Source organism: Vipera ursinii (assembly GCF_947247035.1).
Source record: "Vipera ursinii genome assembly, chromosome: 3".
In the NCBI taxonomy this organism is placed as follows: domain Eukaryota; kingdom Metazoa; phylum Chordata; class Lepidosauria; order Squamata; family Viperidae; genus Vipera; species Vipera ursinii.
Window position 1 is genome coordinate 9,961,238 of NC_139516.1, and position 18,119 is coordinate 9,979,356.

Here is an 18,119-nt window from a genome sequence, read left to right on the forward strand (position 1 = left end):
CTGGTACTCCTTGTTGAGTGACACCTTAGAAATAGGTCTATTGTCCTATTAAGATATTAGTAATTTATAACGTAATAGCAGGATTAATTGCCAGTGTTGCTCACAGCAGGCGTATGAAAAACTAGTAAGAATTGGGACCATGGTATTAAATTATTGTATGGGAGCCAGCCATCTTTCTACACCTGCTCTTTTAATTAACCATGATTAATCAAACTTTCTACTCTTGACATTTTCTATCCAGGAGGGAAGCGGAATCAACAAAAACATGTACCTTACACAATAATAAAGGAACACTCCAGCGAATAGCAAAAAGCACTTTTATTCCTTCAATATTGCATTTTCTTGTCTTCTAACAGACAACTGGGCAATTTAACTGACAATGTGAGGGGTTTTTTTGTTTTTTCAAAAGGTCATCCTAAAATCAGTCCATCACACCTTCCAATTCTGCCCCCAACTATTGACCGAGAAAGTGACTTGCCTCTTGCTTTTCCGCTGGGTGGGTATCTTTTTATAGATGTGCTCCATAGCCTTTAAGAGAAAAGCGGCAAAATTTCCTCAGAGAAATTTTGACGCCGATCGAAGGCGTATTATTGTGAGGGCCTATCAGGTTGGGCTGAAGGGAGAATCTGGGGGTCGTGATTGTGTACCAGATGCTTTCCTGCATGACAGGATAGCCTCTTAAATGTTATCACTGGATGAAAGTAGTTTGCCCAGAAACCATCTATCTCTTTACTTGGCTTATTGACCACGGGTGTCAAACTCGTCACGGGACATATTGCGACGTTGTTTTTTGCCTTTCTGGAGCTGGGGTGGGCATGGCCTGTGGGTGGCGCATCCAGCCCACGGGCCGCCATTTTGACACCCCTGCTGTAGACAAAGCAGGATGCCCCCTAAGGAACCACTCCACCATTTTGATGTCTTTCTACACTTACAGCTACTGCTACAGAGGCCGAGAGAAGCCAAGACTGGAGGGACCTTCCCCAGGACCAAGTGCCAGTTGTGGACCTCCCTGTAGCAGAAAACCTTAGCATCAGTACCTATGTCTGTATCACCACTAGCTTCACCTGCGCTAGGCTCTCTGCCGACTGCCAGCAGTTCGATCCTGACCGGCTCAAGGTTGACTCGGCCTTCCATCCTTCCGAGGTTGGTAAAATGTGGATCCAGACTGTTGGGGGCAATAGGTGGACTCTGTAAACCCTTCAGAGGAGGCTGCAAAAAGCGCTGTGAAGCGGTTTACCTGTCTTAAGTGCTACTGCTATTGAACCCATGGAGTGCAGCATCCATGAAAAATGCAATTGGGACATAATGCAGGTAGCAACCCATTGGCAGTTAAGAACCACTGGTACCTTATAACAGGGCTTTTCAACCAGTGGTACGGGTACCACCTGTGGTACATTGGCACCTGGCAGGTGGTACGCAACCATCCTAGAAAAGTGGTAGCAGGGGAGGGGAATGAGCTGAACCAGTGGCAGCACCACGCAAGCCTGAGCGAGAGACGGCTGGAGCCGCAGGGCTGTCAGAGCTCAGCAGAAGCACCAGGATCAGCGCCAGGCTCCAGCTGGAGCTCAGCACTGATTCCGGCACCTCTGCTGAGTCCAGAAGAAGCGCCGATCACCTGGAATGTTGCAGCATCTCCAGGTTCTTGTGATTTACATTCGGATGCTTGGCAACTGATTCATATTTATGACGGTCACAGTGTCCCAGGGTCATGTGAAGTGACCAAAACCCGCTGCAACCACCCAGCAGACGGGAGAAATAAAAAACAAACACCCCCCACCCACCCCCGCTGCCAATCCTCAACAGAAATGCTCACAACAATGAAAACCTCGGACAGGAGGAAGAACGCTGCCGGGCGGGCAGGCAGGTGTCTTGCTCGGCTATGGCTTGGGGGGGCACTTTTTTTCAGTGCCATTGTAACTTTGAACAGTCACTAAGCAAACAGTTGTAAGTCGAGTACTATCTGTACTTCATCACTTTTTTCCTTTTTTTGGTCATCAGGTTTTTGACACCTTGCTAGGTGACTGGGGGTACTCGGATGTTGCCATATCCTAAAAGTGGTACAATGGGTGAAAAGGTTGAAAAGCCCTGCCTTATAATACCGGTGTCGCAGGTGCTACATTGGTTGCCAAGAGGCTTCTGAATACAATTCTGAATACAAGTCATCACTTGCTCGTGTTTGGGTCAAAAGCACCGAGGCGCTTTCGGATTGAAAGGATTAGCCAGTGACATCACCACTGCCCAGGGGACTCCTTTTATGTCCTTGTTAATGTGCCCACCAAAGTGGAACCTATTTATCCACTGGCAATTACTTGCTTTCAAATTGCTAGGTTGGCAGGAGCCAGAGTGATTTGACAGGAGCTCACCCTGTTATGCAGCAGTAGTCAGGTCTTGAAGGTGGGCTCATCCTGCAGCGTCCTGACTATGTGAACTACTGTACACTTGGTCATCATTTACAAACCCACAAGTCCCAAGTTCCTAAAGGCAACTGGATTTTGTTTTTACTTGGAAGACATTTCGCTTCTCGTCCAGGAAGCTTCTTCAGTTCTGACTGAATGGTGGAGGATGGATTTATATTCCTTGTGAACATCTGGTCGTAAGCACTCTTTCTGAGGGTCATTGAGGCCACTTGGAGCTTTAGCTGTGCCTTTAGTCACCTGAATGATGCAAATGAGGTTGGAGCCTTCTTGGAACTGCTGAGCTGACTGTGTTGTAAACAGGAGACGGGTGGTGTCATATCCCTCTCCCTTCTGTTGAGAGAGGGCTGTTCAGTCTTAACGTAGATGGCTTCTTTGACTTCTCTTTCAAACTAGCGGTCCTCTTTGTCCAGAATGTGGGCTTGGCTGTCTTCCTTTATTTTTTCAAATGCAGATGGATATCACATTGCTCAGTTTATGTCTATGTGTTTTATCCTTGGAGTGGACAAGCTTCTGCCTTAGTGTATTTTTGAGTTATCAAGTGTGTATGTATATTGTGTTGGTTGGCACCTATACGAAGTTGGCACCTAGATAGGTTCAGGATAGCCTGAGCCGAACAGAAGTGATTTATCCAATGTTGACGTCCAGATATAGGATACTCAAGAGTCCTTTCCTCCCCTTGGAAGATAATAGCAGTCCCAGTTTGGTGTGTAACCCCTTGGGAAAATTGCCCACCCCTGATTTACACTGTTCTATGGGAAGGATCATTATGGGCTTTAAGTGCAATTCTAGTGGAACCCCGATGGCGCTATATTTGATGGCGATAAGAATTTGGAAACTCTGGAATTGGTGGTACAGAAACGTCATGATAAATACACATACCTTTATTAAATCATTGAATGTTCCCTTGATTAAACTTATGACCTGTAAGTCTCAGTAGGCTTAAGAACATTTCACTTTCTGTAGCCTGGTGGACTCGTCTCTTGCTTAATTGATTGTTTGTGCAGATTGATCATTCTTCCTTACCTGCTTCTAGAACACTCTGCTGGTAGGGCTCTGTGTATCTCCTTGTAACTTTAAACGAATAAAGAAGCAGTTTTATTCTGCTTCTAGAGACTGGCCCTCTTGTCCACGCCCAAACTCCAAATGTCCTTCCTATCTCAAAATGATAATGGAAGGGTTCTGTTGCCAACTACCATTTCATGGGCTTGCGAGCCTGCTCTTTTTCCGTTTTCAGATAATCATCATAGAGTTCTCTCAGATGCACCAACAATTCCTCCAGATTTTCTCCCGTCAGAGCAGAGAGTGGGATGACCCTCTGCCTCACTTGCTCCTTAAGGAGAGGCAAATGGTTCTTGGATTCTGGAAGATCAAATTTGTTTGCGACAATGGCATGAGGAACCTTTGACAAGCCAACTTTATACTGTTCCAGTTCATGCTTCAAGGCTTCCAAATGAGCCCAGGGCTCAGCCACAGAGAGATCCAACACGAACAGAAGAAAGCAGCAGCGTTCGATATGTCTGAGAAAGGCCAGGCCAAGCCCTCGGTCTTCATGGGCTCCTTTTATGATCCCAGGGATATCCACAACTGCAAAATAAGACAAAACAGAATGCAGGTAGTCTTCAACTTACAACGGTTCATTTAGTGACCGTTCAAAGTTACAGCGCCACTGAAGAGAGACTTATGGCAGTTTTTCACACTTATGACCACTGGAGCATCCCCATGGCCGCGTGACCAAAATTAAGACGCTTAGCAGCTGGTTCATATTTATGACCGCTGCAGTCTCGGGGGTCATGTGATCAGCTTTTGCGACCATCTGACAAGCAAAGTCAATGGGGGAAGCCAGATTCGCTTAACAACCATGCTACTAACTTAACGCCTGCAGTGATTCATCTAACAACTGGCAAGAAAGGTCGTAGGACAGACATGTCAAACACAAGGCCCAGATCCGGCCCGCGAAGTGGTTTCATGCGGCCCGCGAAGCCATCCTGGAAACAGTGAGGGAACGGCCCCCACTGCCTTGGCCCTGGCCCAGAGACCCTCCTTCTGCCAGGGACCCTCAGATCTGTCCCACTCCTGCCCAGGCCCCCATAGGCACCCTTGATGCGAACGATGTAGAGCTGGCCAGGCCCACCCAGTAGGCCATACGCACTCTGGCCACGCCCACCCAGTAGGCCATACCCACCCGGCCCCCTGAGGGCAACCGCAACGCTGATGCGACCCTCAATGAAATTGAGTTTGACACCCCTGTCGTAGGAAATGGGGCAAACTCACTTAGCAACGTAAGTGTTGGGCTTGATTGTGGTCATAACTCGAGGAAATCTGTAACACAATCAGTAACAGTCTGGTGGTTGGAGAATGATAGAAAAAAGGAAATTGCCTGGGGTGGGGGGGGAAAAAACCAGCATTTGGATACCTAGAGGAGTTTTCCAGGCCATGGTATCAGAAACAGGAAAAGGAAAAGAAAAAGAGAGGGTGAGAAGGAAAAAGGAATAACAATAACAATAACAATAACAATAATGATGATGATGAGGAGGAGGAGGAGGAGGAGGAGGAGGAGACGACTCCCAAAATTCTTGACCAAGAGGCAAAACTGTAATGATAGAAAATGGTCTATCTACGCTTGAACATTTTTCCTTTAGCCTCCTAACCCATCAAAGTTTTCCAAAACCACAGAATTCCACAGAACACTGTTTGAAATCCTAGAAAAATGTGAGGCAGCTGGATACCCTTGATTACCGGTACTTTGCAGTTTGACCTGCAATGAGACAATCAAAACACTTTCAATTTTTTGTTCCAAGTTGTTTCGTGCTTTTCAAGCCTTGGTTCATGAAAAAGGGCAATCTGCAGTTAAGCTTTCTGTCTCCCATTGCTTAGTACAAACTTCAACATGATACTGCTGTCACAAAATGCTTTATTTTTTTCCCCCCAAGAAGGAAATAAAATCATGAAGGTCATTTTAAAAAAAAAGAAGGAAATATAAAAGCGCACCTGCAATCTGCTCGTAGTCTTCGTAGCGAACGATGCCTACGTGAGGATTCAGGGTTGTGAATGGGTAGGCAGCCACGGCGGGTTTCGCTCTGGAGATTGCTCGCAAGAGGGAAGATTTCCCAGCATTGGGGAATCCTATCTGGAATAGAAAGCCCAATCTGAAACGGAGATAGCTTTTGCCTTCAAGCTTACATTTAATTCTACTGGCAAGATGGAACGTGTATATTTATTTTATTTTATTTTTATTTTTATTCCATTTATATCCCGCCCTTCTCCGAAGACTCAGGGCGGCTTACAAACTTAGCAGTAGCCTTCATTCTATGTATATGCCTGCTTATTAGGGCTTTCACACACACACCCCAAGCGGCATTATTACAAAGTCAGCTTAATTGCCCCCAACAATCTGGGTCCTCATTTTACCTACCTCGGAAGGATGGAAGGCTGAGTCAACCTTGAGCCTGGTGGGATGCGAACCTGCACTAATTGCAGGCAGCTGGTGTTACTTAAGGAGGCATTAGCCCACTGCTCCACCAAGGCTCTTTGGTATATGGCAAATTTCATTTTCCCCCCCTTGTTTTAACTAGATTTGGTTTAATGATCTAATTAACCTAGGTCAGGGGTAGGCAACCTCGGCTCTTTTATGACTCATGGACTTCAACTCCCAGAATTCCTGCTGGCTCGGGAATTCTGGGAGTTGAAGTCTATGAGTCATAAAAGAGCCGAGGTTGCCTATCCCTGACCTAGGTGAACTATGTTAAATTCAGTCAATATATTCAAACAAATACAAATTTAGAAGTTTCATCCCTTTAGCCATCTGTATTACAGACTGGAACAAATAGCACAGGCAGTCATCAATTTACAACCATCCTTTTAGTGATCGTTCGAAGTTACAACAGCACTTTTAAAAAAAAAACCCACTTATGACCGGTTTTTATACTTATGACCCTTGCGGTATCCGCATGGTCACGTGATCCAGATTCAGGTGCTTGGCAACTGGAATGTATTGATGAAGGCTGCCGTGTCCTGGGGTCACGTGATCACCATCTGTAACTTTCCTAGCCAGCTTCTGACAAGCAAAGTCAATGGCGGGAAGCCAGATTCGCTGAAAAATCACACAATTCACTTAATAATTGTGGCAAAAACGCTTGTAAAATGGGGAGCAACTTAATTACTTTTCTTAGCAGCAGAAAGCTTTGCCTCAATTATGGTCATAAGTCTAGGCCTACCTGTAATGGCAAAACCAGGCAATGTCACCTGTCTTCCTACTCCCAAGTTATCAGCTGTTGATAGTCCGATCAACAAACTCGAAGCCAAGAATTTTAAGCAATACTCAACAAGCAGGTGAATTATGGGTCATCGGGTTTTTGTCAATTCTTTCCCAAGTAGGGCATTTTTTAAACCTCCCATGTTCCAACATTCCTGACTGAACCTGAAGGTTTGATTCTTCAACATTAAATATCCTGTCGAAAAACAAACTAGCACACTTACCATCCCTGCATGGGCCACAGTTTTGAGCTCCAAGTGAAGGAATCTTTCTTGACCCAGTTCTCCTAAAGTGACAGTGGTTGGTGCTCGGTTGTCATTAGCCAGAAAGAAACGGTTGCCTTTGCCCCCAGTTCCACCGTAGGCTGCAACGTATTCTTCTCCGTGACGGTTGAGATCCGCTACGACGTTAGTGCCTTCCTTAATTATGGTACCAATGGGCACCTACAAAATAAATACAAATGTAGGTAAAATACAGCTAAGAATTTACAATCCTTGGCTATTTGTTCCTATTGGTGAGCAAAGAATTGCTCAGCAGTCTTCTAGTGTCGGACATTAGCCATTCAGCCTTTACAAATTCAACATTTTGACCATCTAACAACAAGTATCAACAACATACCTTAACATACAGGTGCCTGCCAGCTGCTCCATAACAGTTTTTGCTTGCCCCATTTTCCCCACTGAGGCCTCTATAAAATGGGTAGAGGCAAGCCAAAGATTTGACTTGCCGATCCACTGTAAAAATAAAATATATTACAATCCAACATGCTAAAGATGATTTTTTTTTAAAGAAAAAACTCTGTTGACTAATTATGAATCAACAAACTGTTTCCTGGATAAGAGCACATCACAAATGCCAAACCTTATGTTTTTATTTTATACCAAATGCTGATTATACCATCTGTTCCTTACCTTCTGATATAGGAGTTGTTCTTTTGCCTAAAGGACAAAAGTGCTCATATAAACTTTTCCCCAAGATAACCTTATTATCAACAACTTCAAAATATTAAATGGAGATATTAAATATCACATGGAGAGAAGTAAGCAGTGGGGTACCACAAGGCTTTGTCTTAGGCCCAGTACTCTTCAATATCTTCATAAATGACTTAGATGTGGGAATAGAAGGGGAACTCATCAAATTTGCAGATGATATTAAACTGGCAGGAATAGCCAACACTCCAGAAAACAAGCTCAGGATCCAAAAAGATCTTGACAAGCTTGAACAATGGGCCCTATCCAACGAAATGAACTTTAATGTGGACAAAAGCAAAGTTTTACATTTTAGACAGGAAAATATAAGTATAGAATAGATGAAACCTGGCTCTAACTGTGAGACGGACCTTGGATTCCTAGGGGATGATCACTTGAATATGAGCCAGCATTGTGCGGCAACAGCCAGAAAGCATAAAAAGAGGCATAGAATCAAGATCACGCAAAGTATTAGTACCGCTTTAAAAAACCTAGTAAGACCACACCTGGAATACTGCAACCAATTTTGGTCACCAGATTACAAAAAAGAGGTGTTGGGACTTTGGAAAAAATTCAGAGAAGAGCAGCTAAGACGATCAAAAGCCTGGAGACTAAAACATATGAAGAACAGAGCTCCAGGAATTGGGTTTGGCTAGTCTAAAGAAAAAGAAGAAATAGGGGTGACATGATAGCAGTGTTGCAGTCTTTGAGGGGCTACCACAAAGAAGACGGGGTCAAATTATTTTCCAAAGTACCAGAGGGCAGGAGAAGAAAAACAAAGGTTGGAAACTGATCAAAGAGAGAGGCAACCTGGAATTAAGGACAATGAGGTCAATTAACCAGTTGGTCCCTTCCAGTTCTATTCTATTCTAAATTACTGCACTTAGGCAACAAACTGCAATTCATATTTTTATTGTATTCACCAGCAATTCTCATTCAACAATAAAATAATTACAGTTTATTATCCCAGTTTTAGCAGTTAAATTCTCAACATTCATTCTTGTTTATGTTGGAATTAAACCAAAATGCATATGTTAAGACATATTTTGATGTGTTCTTTTTTATTTTACCTCATTTATTTACGTATTTATGTAGAGGGCTTATAGGTCATTTCAATCAGAACTGACTGTAAGCAGTTTTATTATTTGAATTACTGGATTTTTAAAATCTGGCCTCCTCTATGTTTTATCGTGCATTTTTAATTCATCACAATTTATTTTAGAAGTCCAAATATGATCATGCTTTTCATTATTTGCACAAATATATATTTCAATTTCGCATTCCCATTCTCTGATTTGGACCCCAAGAACTGTCAGCAGAAAGCACTTCTATTCAAATTATTGGTACGGATAGTCCTCGACTTACAACCATTTATTTAATGACCATTCAAAGTTACAACAGCATTGAAAAAAGTAGCTTATGGCCGATTTTCACACTTATGACCACTGCCGCATCTCCATGGTCAAGTCATCAAAATTTAGGCAAAACTAGTAACGCCTGTTTATGACAGCTGCACTGTCATGTGATCACCATTTGTACCCTTCCCAGCCAGCTTCCGACAAGCAAAATCAACGGGGGGGGGGAGCCAGATTCACTTAACGACCACATGATTCACTTAACTACAGTAATTTGCTTAACAGGTATGACAAAAAGGTTGCAAAACGGGGAAACACTCACTTAATAACGGCCTTGCTTATCAACAGAAATTTTGGGCTCAACTGTGATCAGAAGTCAAAGACTACCTATACCAGTGATGGCAAACCTTTTAGAGACCGAGTGCCCAAGCTGCAATCCAAAACCCACTTATGTATCATTGGGTGCTGGGTGGGCGTGGCCCTTCGGGTGGGCGTGGCTTCAGTGGTAAGGGCAGACTGGGTGGGACTAAAAAGTTCAATCAATCAATTCCAACTTTGTGAGAACTTTTTTTCCCCCGCGTGAACTTGAAATTGATTGATTGAACCTTTTTTTTTGTACACGGCAGCAGAGGCCTAAAGTGAAAAGGTTTTATAAAATCCAGCTGGGTTCATAATATGGACCTATACGTATGATTCACGTCCGTATTCAGAATGACCACTTCAGACTGGCTCCTTCAAGATGCCCTCAGAAGATAGAGGGGATCTTGAAGGAGCCTACAACTTGCAAGGTTGTGGACAGCCCTCCCACATAAATCAGACAGGAAACATGACAAGATGAACTGATTTTACTTTATTGTAAGGCTACATCAAGATAGATAGATAGACAATGATAGATAGAGATAGATAGATAGATAGATAGATAGATAGATAGATAGATAGATAGATAGATAGATAAAACCACTTTTATCCAGCCTTTATTATTTTCATAAGCAGCCCAAGGCAGTGATCATACCTAATACTTTTTGTTCCTACTTTACCCACTCTGTGAGGTGAGGTGAACTGAGAGAGAATAACTGGCCCAATTTCACCCAACCAGATGACCTAAGAAGCTAAATAAAGTAAAATCTTCATAAGATTCTATACCAAACACAATTAAGAAAATTCTGGGAACTGAATGTTGGTTTGGTTTATAAGGCACATTTCACTGGAAGGGAAGAACAAGGCTTTTCTCTGACTCTGCCTTTGTACTAACTGAATTTAGCAAGGCAAGCATTATGAAAGAAGCTCTTAGATTAGATGCTCTGTCACAAAACGGGAACAAAATAGATCAAAACACGTATGCTCCATCTCTTAAAAGCATTTGCTTTGTGTATTATAGTGCCTTTGGAGAGTACAATGTTTTGCTCCTGTAAGGAAGTTATCTTTGATTTAGTGAAGTATTTTTGATTCGATGCATTCAAAATGTATAAAACTGATGCCTGCCTGCACTCGAGATGTGGATGGAGGATTTGAAGGAGGCTGTGTGACAGAAGAGCATGGAGAGTGCTGATCCCTAGAGTGGATGAGGGTTGGACACAACTAAATGGCTGATGACAACGCTCTTGAGATTGAGTGTTCTGAGTCCACTGACAGGCATGGTGCTTAATGCTCCTTGATTTCCTCTTCCTGTTAATTTTTACCCTAGCTTCAGGGTGGGCTGAACCACTAATTCACAAACACTGATAGCAAGAAGTATTTCCCCTAATTAGTAAAACTGATAAAGCCATCAAAGGACCAAATCCTAAGATTTGGGAAGCAGCCCACTTGATTGTTGCTATTTCCATTGCTGATTTTCTTAGCAAAACAGTGGGGGGGGGGAGCAGCAAAAGCCTATTTGCATAAGGAAATGTTCTCTTTGGTTAGTCAGAGCAAAAGGCATGTATTTTTTTTAAAATGACTCATCAGCTCCGCCCCCAAAATTATTTTGATAATCCAAAGGATTTTGGAAAGCCTTTTCAGGCCAGTAATCTTTCGGTAATCAATCTGGTCAGGCTAGGAGGGAAATTCTTTACTCCACCCAGTAAATGTGTTTTCTTTTCTCCCTCCTTCTTGGCTTTCGTCAAAATGGTCCACCTCTTTTGCCTCCCATTTTTCTCAGACCTATCTAGGCTACTTTTGGCTCAGGTTAGAAATCTTTTATAAAAGGGTGAAGGCAAGCCTTACTTGAAGTCTTTTTTCCTCCATCAGCAACCAAAACCATACAGGAGAACAGCAGGGAGAGTCAGGCAGTCCTGAGGTCTTTCCACCATCCCTTGCCAGTCTTTTTCTTATTAAGAGAGAAAATCCTTTGAACCCTGGACTGGACTAGAAACATGGGAGGATAATGGGACTGACAGGTTGTCAAATTTGCTCATGGCAAAAAAAAAAAGGTGTGGCAACATCCAGGCTGACAGAAAACAGATCAGGTGAAGTACTAGTACCACTTTACAATGCCTTGGTAAGGCCACACCTGGAATACTGCATCCAGTTTTGGTCACCACGATGTAAAAAAGATGCTGAGACTCTAGAAAGGGTACAGAGAAGAGCAACAAAGATGATTGGGGGACTGGAGGGTAAAACATATAGGGAACGGTTGCTGGAATTGGGTATGTGTAGTTTAATGAAGAGAAGGACGAGGGGTGACATGATAGCAGTGTTCCAATATCTTAGGGATTGACCACAAAGAAGAGGGAGTCAAGCTATTCTCCAAAGCGCCTGAAGGCAGGACAAGAAACAACAGATGGAAACTAACCAAGGAGAGAAGCAACCTAGAACTAAGGAGAAACTTCCTGACAGTTAGAACAACTAACTAGTGGAACAACCTGCCTCCAGAAGTGGTGAATGCTCCAACACTGGAAGTTTTTAAGAAGAGACTGGACAAGCATTTGTCTGAAATGGTATAGGGTTTCCTGCCTGAGCAGGGGGTTGGACTAGATGACCTCCAAGGTACCTTCCAACTTCTTCTTCTTCTTCTTCTTCTTCTTCTTCTTCTTCTTCTTCTTCTTCTTCTTCTTCTTCTTCTTCTTCTTCTTCTTCTTCTCCTCCTCCTTCTTCTTCTTCTTCTTCTTCTTCTTCTCTTCTTCTTCTTCCTTCAAACTTCTTTAAAACTGTTAAAAGATTTCCCCTGTCCGGTCATGACTGACTCAAAGGGGCAGTGCTTATCTTTGATTCTCAGCTAAAGGCGCCTGCGTTGTCTGAGATGCTTCCATCATCATGTGGCCAGCCTGAAAAGCATGGAATGCAATAACCTTTCCCGCTGAAGTGGTATCTATTTATCTACTTGCATTTGCATGCTTTCAAACCGCTACGCTGGCAGTAGTTGGGGCAAAGAGCTCACCCTGTTGTGCGGCACCCAGATTTCAAATCCAGGCTGTTGGCTTTCCAGCTGACAAGCACAGCCAACTTTTAACTGCTGAGCCATCGCGCTGCCCCTAGGCCAGGGGTAGGCAACCTTGGCTCTTTTATGACTCGTGGACTTCAACTCCCAGAATTCCTGAGACAGCCATGCCTGGCTTAGGAATTCTGGGAGTTGAAGTCCACAAGTCATAAAAGAGCCAAGGTGGCCTACCCCTGCCCTAGGCTGACAGAATGAGGCTGCAGTCTAAAATAAGCAAGTTGAACGGGCCCCGAGAAACGAAAGACCCTTCAATAGGAAGAATCGCCAATTGTTATTTTTATTTTGCATTTATTAAAGGAATTTAAATTATTTATTAAATGGGTTTAACTTCGTTAAAGGAAGAAGAGCGTCAGGGATTCATGATTTGAAAACACTGAAAATTCACTTGGTATGGTCACAGACAACAAGGTGACTAAGAGCCAGCAGCTAAGACAGCTGCCAGATGGCCTATTGCAGTTCTGGGATGTGTCAGAAGGAGCACTGCGTCAAAGGCATTGGAAGCCCTTATTCCCCTCCAGCAGGCTCTCTTGGCACAAAGACATTGATCAACTTTGCCATACGAACTCAACTTGCTGATGGAGAGGTTAGCAGAGAATTCAGTCACCTCCTTCTCCGCCTCGTAAGACTGCCTTAAAACAGGTCTGTACAAGAGATGGTAACCTTCTTACCTTTAAATATAACATGTCCCCCATCTCCTCCATCTCCACCATTGGGGCCTCCAAATTCTTTTCTAGGTTCACTGAGAAAACAGGCAATACCATCTCCTCCTTTCCCTCCTATCACGCGTACCTTTAGGTGATCGACGAAGTAACGACTCTGGAATGGGGGAGACACATTATTCGGAGGTGCTTATCTTTTGTAAAGTTCAAAGCTTCAAAAGCCTTCATTTCTAGACATACTCATGTTCAATTCTCGAGGAAACACATTGGGCTTGTTTCGAGGATTGATCTGACGAATACTGCGATTGGTAAAAAATATTTAAAGTTCGGGGAGAAACCTACCACGGTGGCCTGCAATCCAGAAATAGTTTGGTCTTTTTTCCTGAATTCTACCAATTATTCAGTTAAGAATACAAACTACCACCACCTTCCATTTTTCTGAATTCATGACTGCAGCTTGCTTTTCCCCCCAACGCAATCTCCCTAGGAATATCCCTCAAAAGGATGTGCACAGCCTTAGTTTCAAAGCACAGTAATTGGGCTATGTATAAATCCAAGCCCTGACATGTCTTTTAAAGGAAGACAAATTTTCTAAAAGATGACAGTGATCCCAAACAAGGGTGCACCTACAAAAATTTTCCACCAAATGTTGAAATAATTAGTAAAGTTGAAATTCTGGCATTAATCTCAGGTTTAATGCCTGATATCTCCAGATGAGAACTGCCTAAAGCTAACTCTGACCATAGTATAATAAAAAAAATGCCCAATATATTCTCTTTCTTACAAGAAACACATTTAGCAATCCCCCAAACAACTTTACTGGAAAAAAATAGCTAGCAGTTTTCCCAAAGGTGATTTTTCAAGAGGCAAATGGATTTTCTTGTTTTTCTTTGAAGACATTTCGCTTCTCATCCAAGAAGCAAAACATCTTCAAAGAAAAACAAAGTCCAGTTGCCTCTTGAAAAAGCACCTTTGGGACAACCAGGGCCTGGATGACTGAGAATTTCCATCGATGTTTAGCTATCAGTTTGTTGCTGATTTCATTTTCAGCACTTCTACCTTGCTACAATGTAAGAACCACTTCTGATATTCTTTATTCCTTTCCCAAAAAAGAGCTGTTTGTTAGATGACAATTAGACAAAATATGCTGACAAAATATTTTGGATTTTTAAAAGAATGCTGGCTTATCACATGAACAAAATATGTTGAACTGGGATAGTTCCTACCTTCTTAAATATATCCTTTCTCAAGTTTGCATAGCATCACCAAGTGGTGAAACTGAAAATTGCTGCAATATTCAGTAACAATATGTCTTTTGTGTTTGTTGTTGCCAAAAGGATTTATAAAATCAAAAATTTGAAATCTCTCAGATAAACCAAAATTCACTAAGAGACCTCTCTCTTGAGAAAGAGGGATTTATTCAGTAATCATTTCCATAAACTTGGGACTCAAAAGAGATGTCTGCATTTACTGTCAGAAGGAGCCTAACAACACGATGCAGTTCACAAAAGCATGCTTTTTAATAAAAGTTGGAAAAAGGGCTACTGCATTTCTTCAGGTTTTTGGCTATCACAGACTAACACAGCTCTCCTATGATATTCCAAATAAAACTAACCAATGATACAATCTAGCTACAAGAAAATCAGCACTAATAAAACCTAAAATGAAAGTCTAATTTTTTTATATTTCATGTTTTTATATTTGAATTCAAAAGCTAGGATTTTATAGAACACTATCAAAAGATATCAAGTGAATGCCAGATGGATGAATTTAGGTCAGTCAACATTACACTATTTATTATCTCATGATATTGCTGCAATATTAAAAGGGAGACCAAGGTACATATTGTGTTCCAAAGAAAAAAGGAGAGGATGCAAATTCAACAAATATATACAATAACCATCTTTATTCAAAGGAAAATCCCAATTTCAGTAGAATCTTATGTATGTATACCTATGCAATTCTACACCTTAAACACAGAACATCATTTGCATGCAAAGGATATTGAAAACATGTGTCAGGATTGTCACCTAAATGCTTAAATCGTAATCATTTTTGCATTTTTTTCACAAATATGTGCTTTCAGAAATAGAAATGACTTTAAAAGTACTTAAGAAAAACTTGCAAAAATACAAATTACATATTTTTAATTAATCTGAACATTTGTTTACTTTACCAGCTTCTTCTCAGACATATTTCCTTTACAGATTTTCTGCATCTTTGATCGTTGTATGTTTGTTATGCTAAGGCTCCTGTGCCAGTTTTTAATATGCTTTTGCAGTAAGCAACTATGTATTTGGGAATAAGCCGGCCTCCACTGACTTTCCAAACAAGCTTTGAGCATTATTTGTAGCATATTTGCCTAGAAGGAAAAGAAAAAAAAAGATGGGACAATAAGGTAACTAAAATATGCCAAACAGCATACATATTTTGTACCACATCTGGAACAAAAATGAGTAAAGATCAGTTGCTTCCATTTTTGATTTTCAGAGGTTGTAAAAGCATTAGAAAAAACTTTCGGAAAAACTTTCAGCTCAGATTTTTGAGCGTTCTCAAAAATATTAGTGTTGTTTTGGGTTTACACAGAAAAGTAAAACAGGCCCGTTATATGTAAAATACATTTTAAAAAAATCTTTTTCGTCTGTGTAGCATCCACTTGATGTCATGCATACTTAAGCTTTGCAGAAGTAGCAAAAGATTTTCTGCAATATTGTTACTTCTACGCGGGACCAAGCAACAAAAGCTGCAACTGAAAAATGAAGATAAATGGACAAATGTGAAGTTTGTTGGTTCAAAAGAAGCAGGTTTATTCTTCCCCTTTGTGATGTGGTTAAGCAAATCCGTTTTTCCCCTCCCCTTCGTGCGTATACTATTTCTGGGTGGAAGGGCTCCAGATTCCTTGGACAGATTATTTCAGCCATGTTTACAGGCTGAAATACGGGTGAGATTCAAGGTGCTGGTGATGACCTATAAAGCCCTGAATGGCTTGGGTCCGGAATATTTGAGGGAACACCTGCTGCCAGCATCAAGTTCCCTTCGTCCAGTGCGCTCACACAGGGAGGGTCTTCTCAGGGTGCCGCCGGTAAAAGATTGCCGGCGGATAACACCCAGGGCGAGAGCCTTCTCTGTGGGTGCGCCTGCCCTCTGGAACCAGCTGCCCGTGGAGCTCAAGACTGCCCCTGACCTTCGTTCATTCCACCGGGACCTGAAGACCTGGCTCTTCGAGCTTTCCGGCCCAGGCTGAGATTTTTTAACTGGGGTGTTTATTTTAAGGGATAATTTAATCTTTTTTAATTGTGTTTTTAACTTTTGTATTTTGTATTTCTTGATTTTAAATACCCTGTAAACCACCCTGAGTCCTTTGGGGAAAGGGCGGTATATAAATCTAATTAAATTAAATTAAATTAAATTAAATTACAAGGTAGACCAGCGTTTCTCACCCTCAGCAACTTTTAAAGCGAGCGGATTTGAACTCTCGGAATTGCAAGACTGAGGCTCAGAAAGCTTGAGGAAGGCCAATGTTGCTATGATCCACCTGGGAAGCCTCAAATCCCCGCAAAGAGGGCATGAAGCGGGGCAGAGGGAGAAGGCCGCATCTGACAGCTTCTCACTCTCCACACGCGCTGCCTCGTCTCCCACCGCCTGGGATCCCTGGCCACCCAGTTAAGATTGGGAGATCGCCCTCCCGCTTCTCCTTTGGCTTACTGGAGCTCCTCCGCTTTTAGCGCCTCACTTTTCGTCCCCGCTCCCCCCCCTCCATAGAATAAGGGACGGGGTATACACGAGACTGTCAAGGTAGGAAAGCTTTTCCCGCTTCATTCACGCGCAGCAGTTTCCTGAGGAGCCATCTTGCCCGCTCCAGCGTTCGGCGTCGCTCACCGTGACGTCAAGATTGCGCGCGGCGCCGGCGGCCAGAAAAGAGAGAATCTGATCTGCTGCCTTTAGCGAGCCCGGATTTTCCTGCGCAAGCGCAGCTCCCAAGCGCTCGAGGAAGGAGGGAAAAGAAGGGAGTCGATATTACGCGTGCGCAGGCGCGGTTTGATGCTGGAGGGTTCAAACGTCGCACGAGGCTGTTGCCTTTCCTCCTCATTTTCCCTTCCCCCCCCCGCCTCTCCCCGGTTCTCTGGGGAAATGGGATTGGAGGAGGAAAAAGCAGGCGCGGCGCTGTGAGTGGATAAGAAAAGCACCTGGGGTGGGACTACCAGAAGTGAGGAGGAGCTTTGTCAAGGCGGAAGCCAATTACTTCGTTTCAGGAAAAGAAGCTGCGCTGAGATTGGCAGAACTTAGTAGCAAAGGAAACACTGAGCATTTCCTGTGAATTATGTCAGGGTTTCACAACCTTGGCAACTTTTAAGACATGTGGACTTCAAATCCCAGAATTCCCCAGGCAGCATTGAATTCTGGAAGTTGAAGTCCACGTATTTTAAAGATGCCAGAGTTGAGAAACACTGCATTATGTACATTTAATTGGGGTTTTTATTGGGGGGGGGGGAAAGGGAGAATTAGCGTTTGACATCCAGCCAGGTGGCAGGTCGCTGTGACCTGGTTGTGAGAAAGTGTGGAAAATAACTGGAAGTAGTGAGGAAGTTTAAAAATAAAAATATATATGCTTTTAGTATTATCATGTAATCATATTTTATATTTTATAATAATCATTTTATAATCAATTGCTTGAGTAGATGCTTTGAGAATATGGGGAAAAATACAGGCCTCAAATGGAGGGAGGGGGAGAACAGGAGTTACCATGGGGCCCAAATGTGAGTCACTATCTAGGAATTGTTTTTAAGTACCTTCTGGTGCCTGGTACCCCTGGCAGGTGTAGAAGATGGGAGATATCTCTCATCTAGAAGTGATAGTAGGGGAGAGATCTTATTAGTATAATGTAAGCAAACAGGGGGAGAGATAATGTATTCTGTTTAGGCGCTTCTGATAGATTGTAACCTCCAAAGCCTAAGCCAATGGGGCCATGGGGGAAGGAATGGGGCGTCGTGATAGGATGTATAATAATATGTGATTTTGGAATTTGGGGTGTGGTTCAGTGCTTGGCTGCATT

At 42.7% G+C, this 18,119-nt stretch overlaps 1 protein-coding gene across 3 annotated transcripts; it reads right to left on the reverse strand.

Annotated features, from left to right (window-relative positions):
* Positions 1-3,279: 3,279 nt before the first annotated feature.
* Positions 3,280-16,970, reverse strand: MTG2 (mitochondrial ribosome associated GTPase 2). 3 transcript variants are annotated; one of them, XM_083358626.1, is made up of 7 exons: positions 16,848-16,970; positions 15,243-15,428; positions 13,076-13,223; positions 7,288-7,403; positions 6,894-7,112; positions 5,406-5,544; positions 3,280-4,001 (listed from the first exon to the last, which is right to left on the reverse strand). In XM_083358626.1, exons 2-7 carry the CDS (start codon positions 15,420-15,422, stop codon positions 3,607-3,609), a joined length of 1,197 nt encoding a protein of 398 aa, XP_083214752.1. In that variant the 5' UTR covers positions 15,423-15,428; positions 16,848-16,970; the 3' UTR covers positions 3,280-3,606. The 3 variants fall into 3 exon arrangements, with proteins under 3 accessions (XP_083214752.1, XP_083214751.1, XP_083214753.1); XM_083358625.1 differs by having other exon boundaries at positions 16,772-16,964; XM_083358627.1 differs by lacking the exon at positions 16,848-16,970 and adding an exon at positions 16,507-16,741.
* Positions 16,971-18,119: the final 1,149 nt, after the last annotated feature.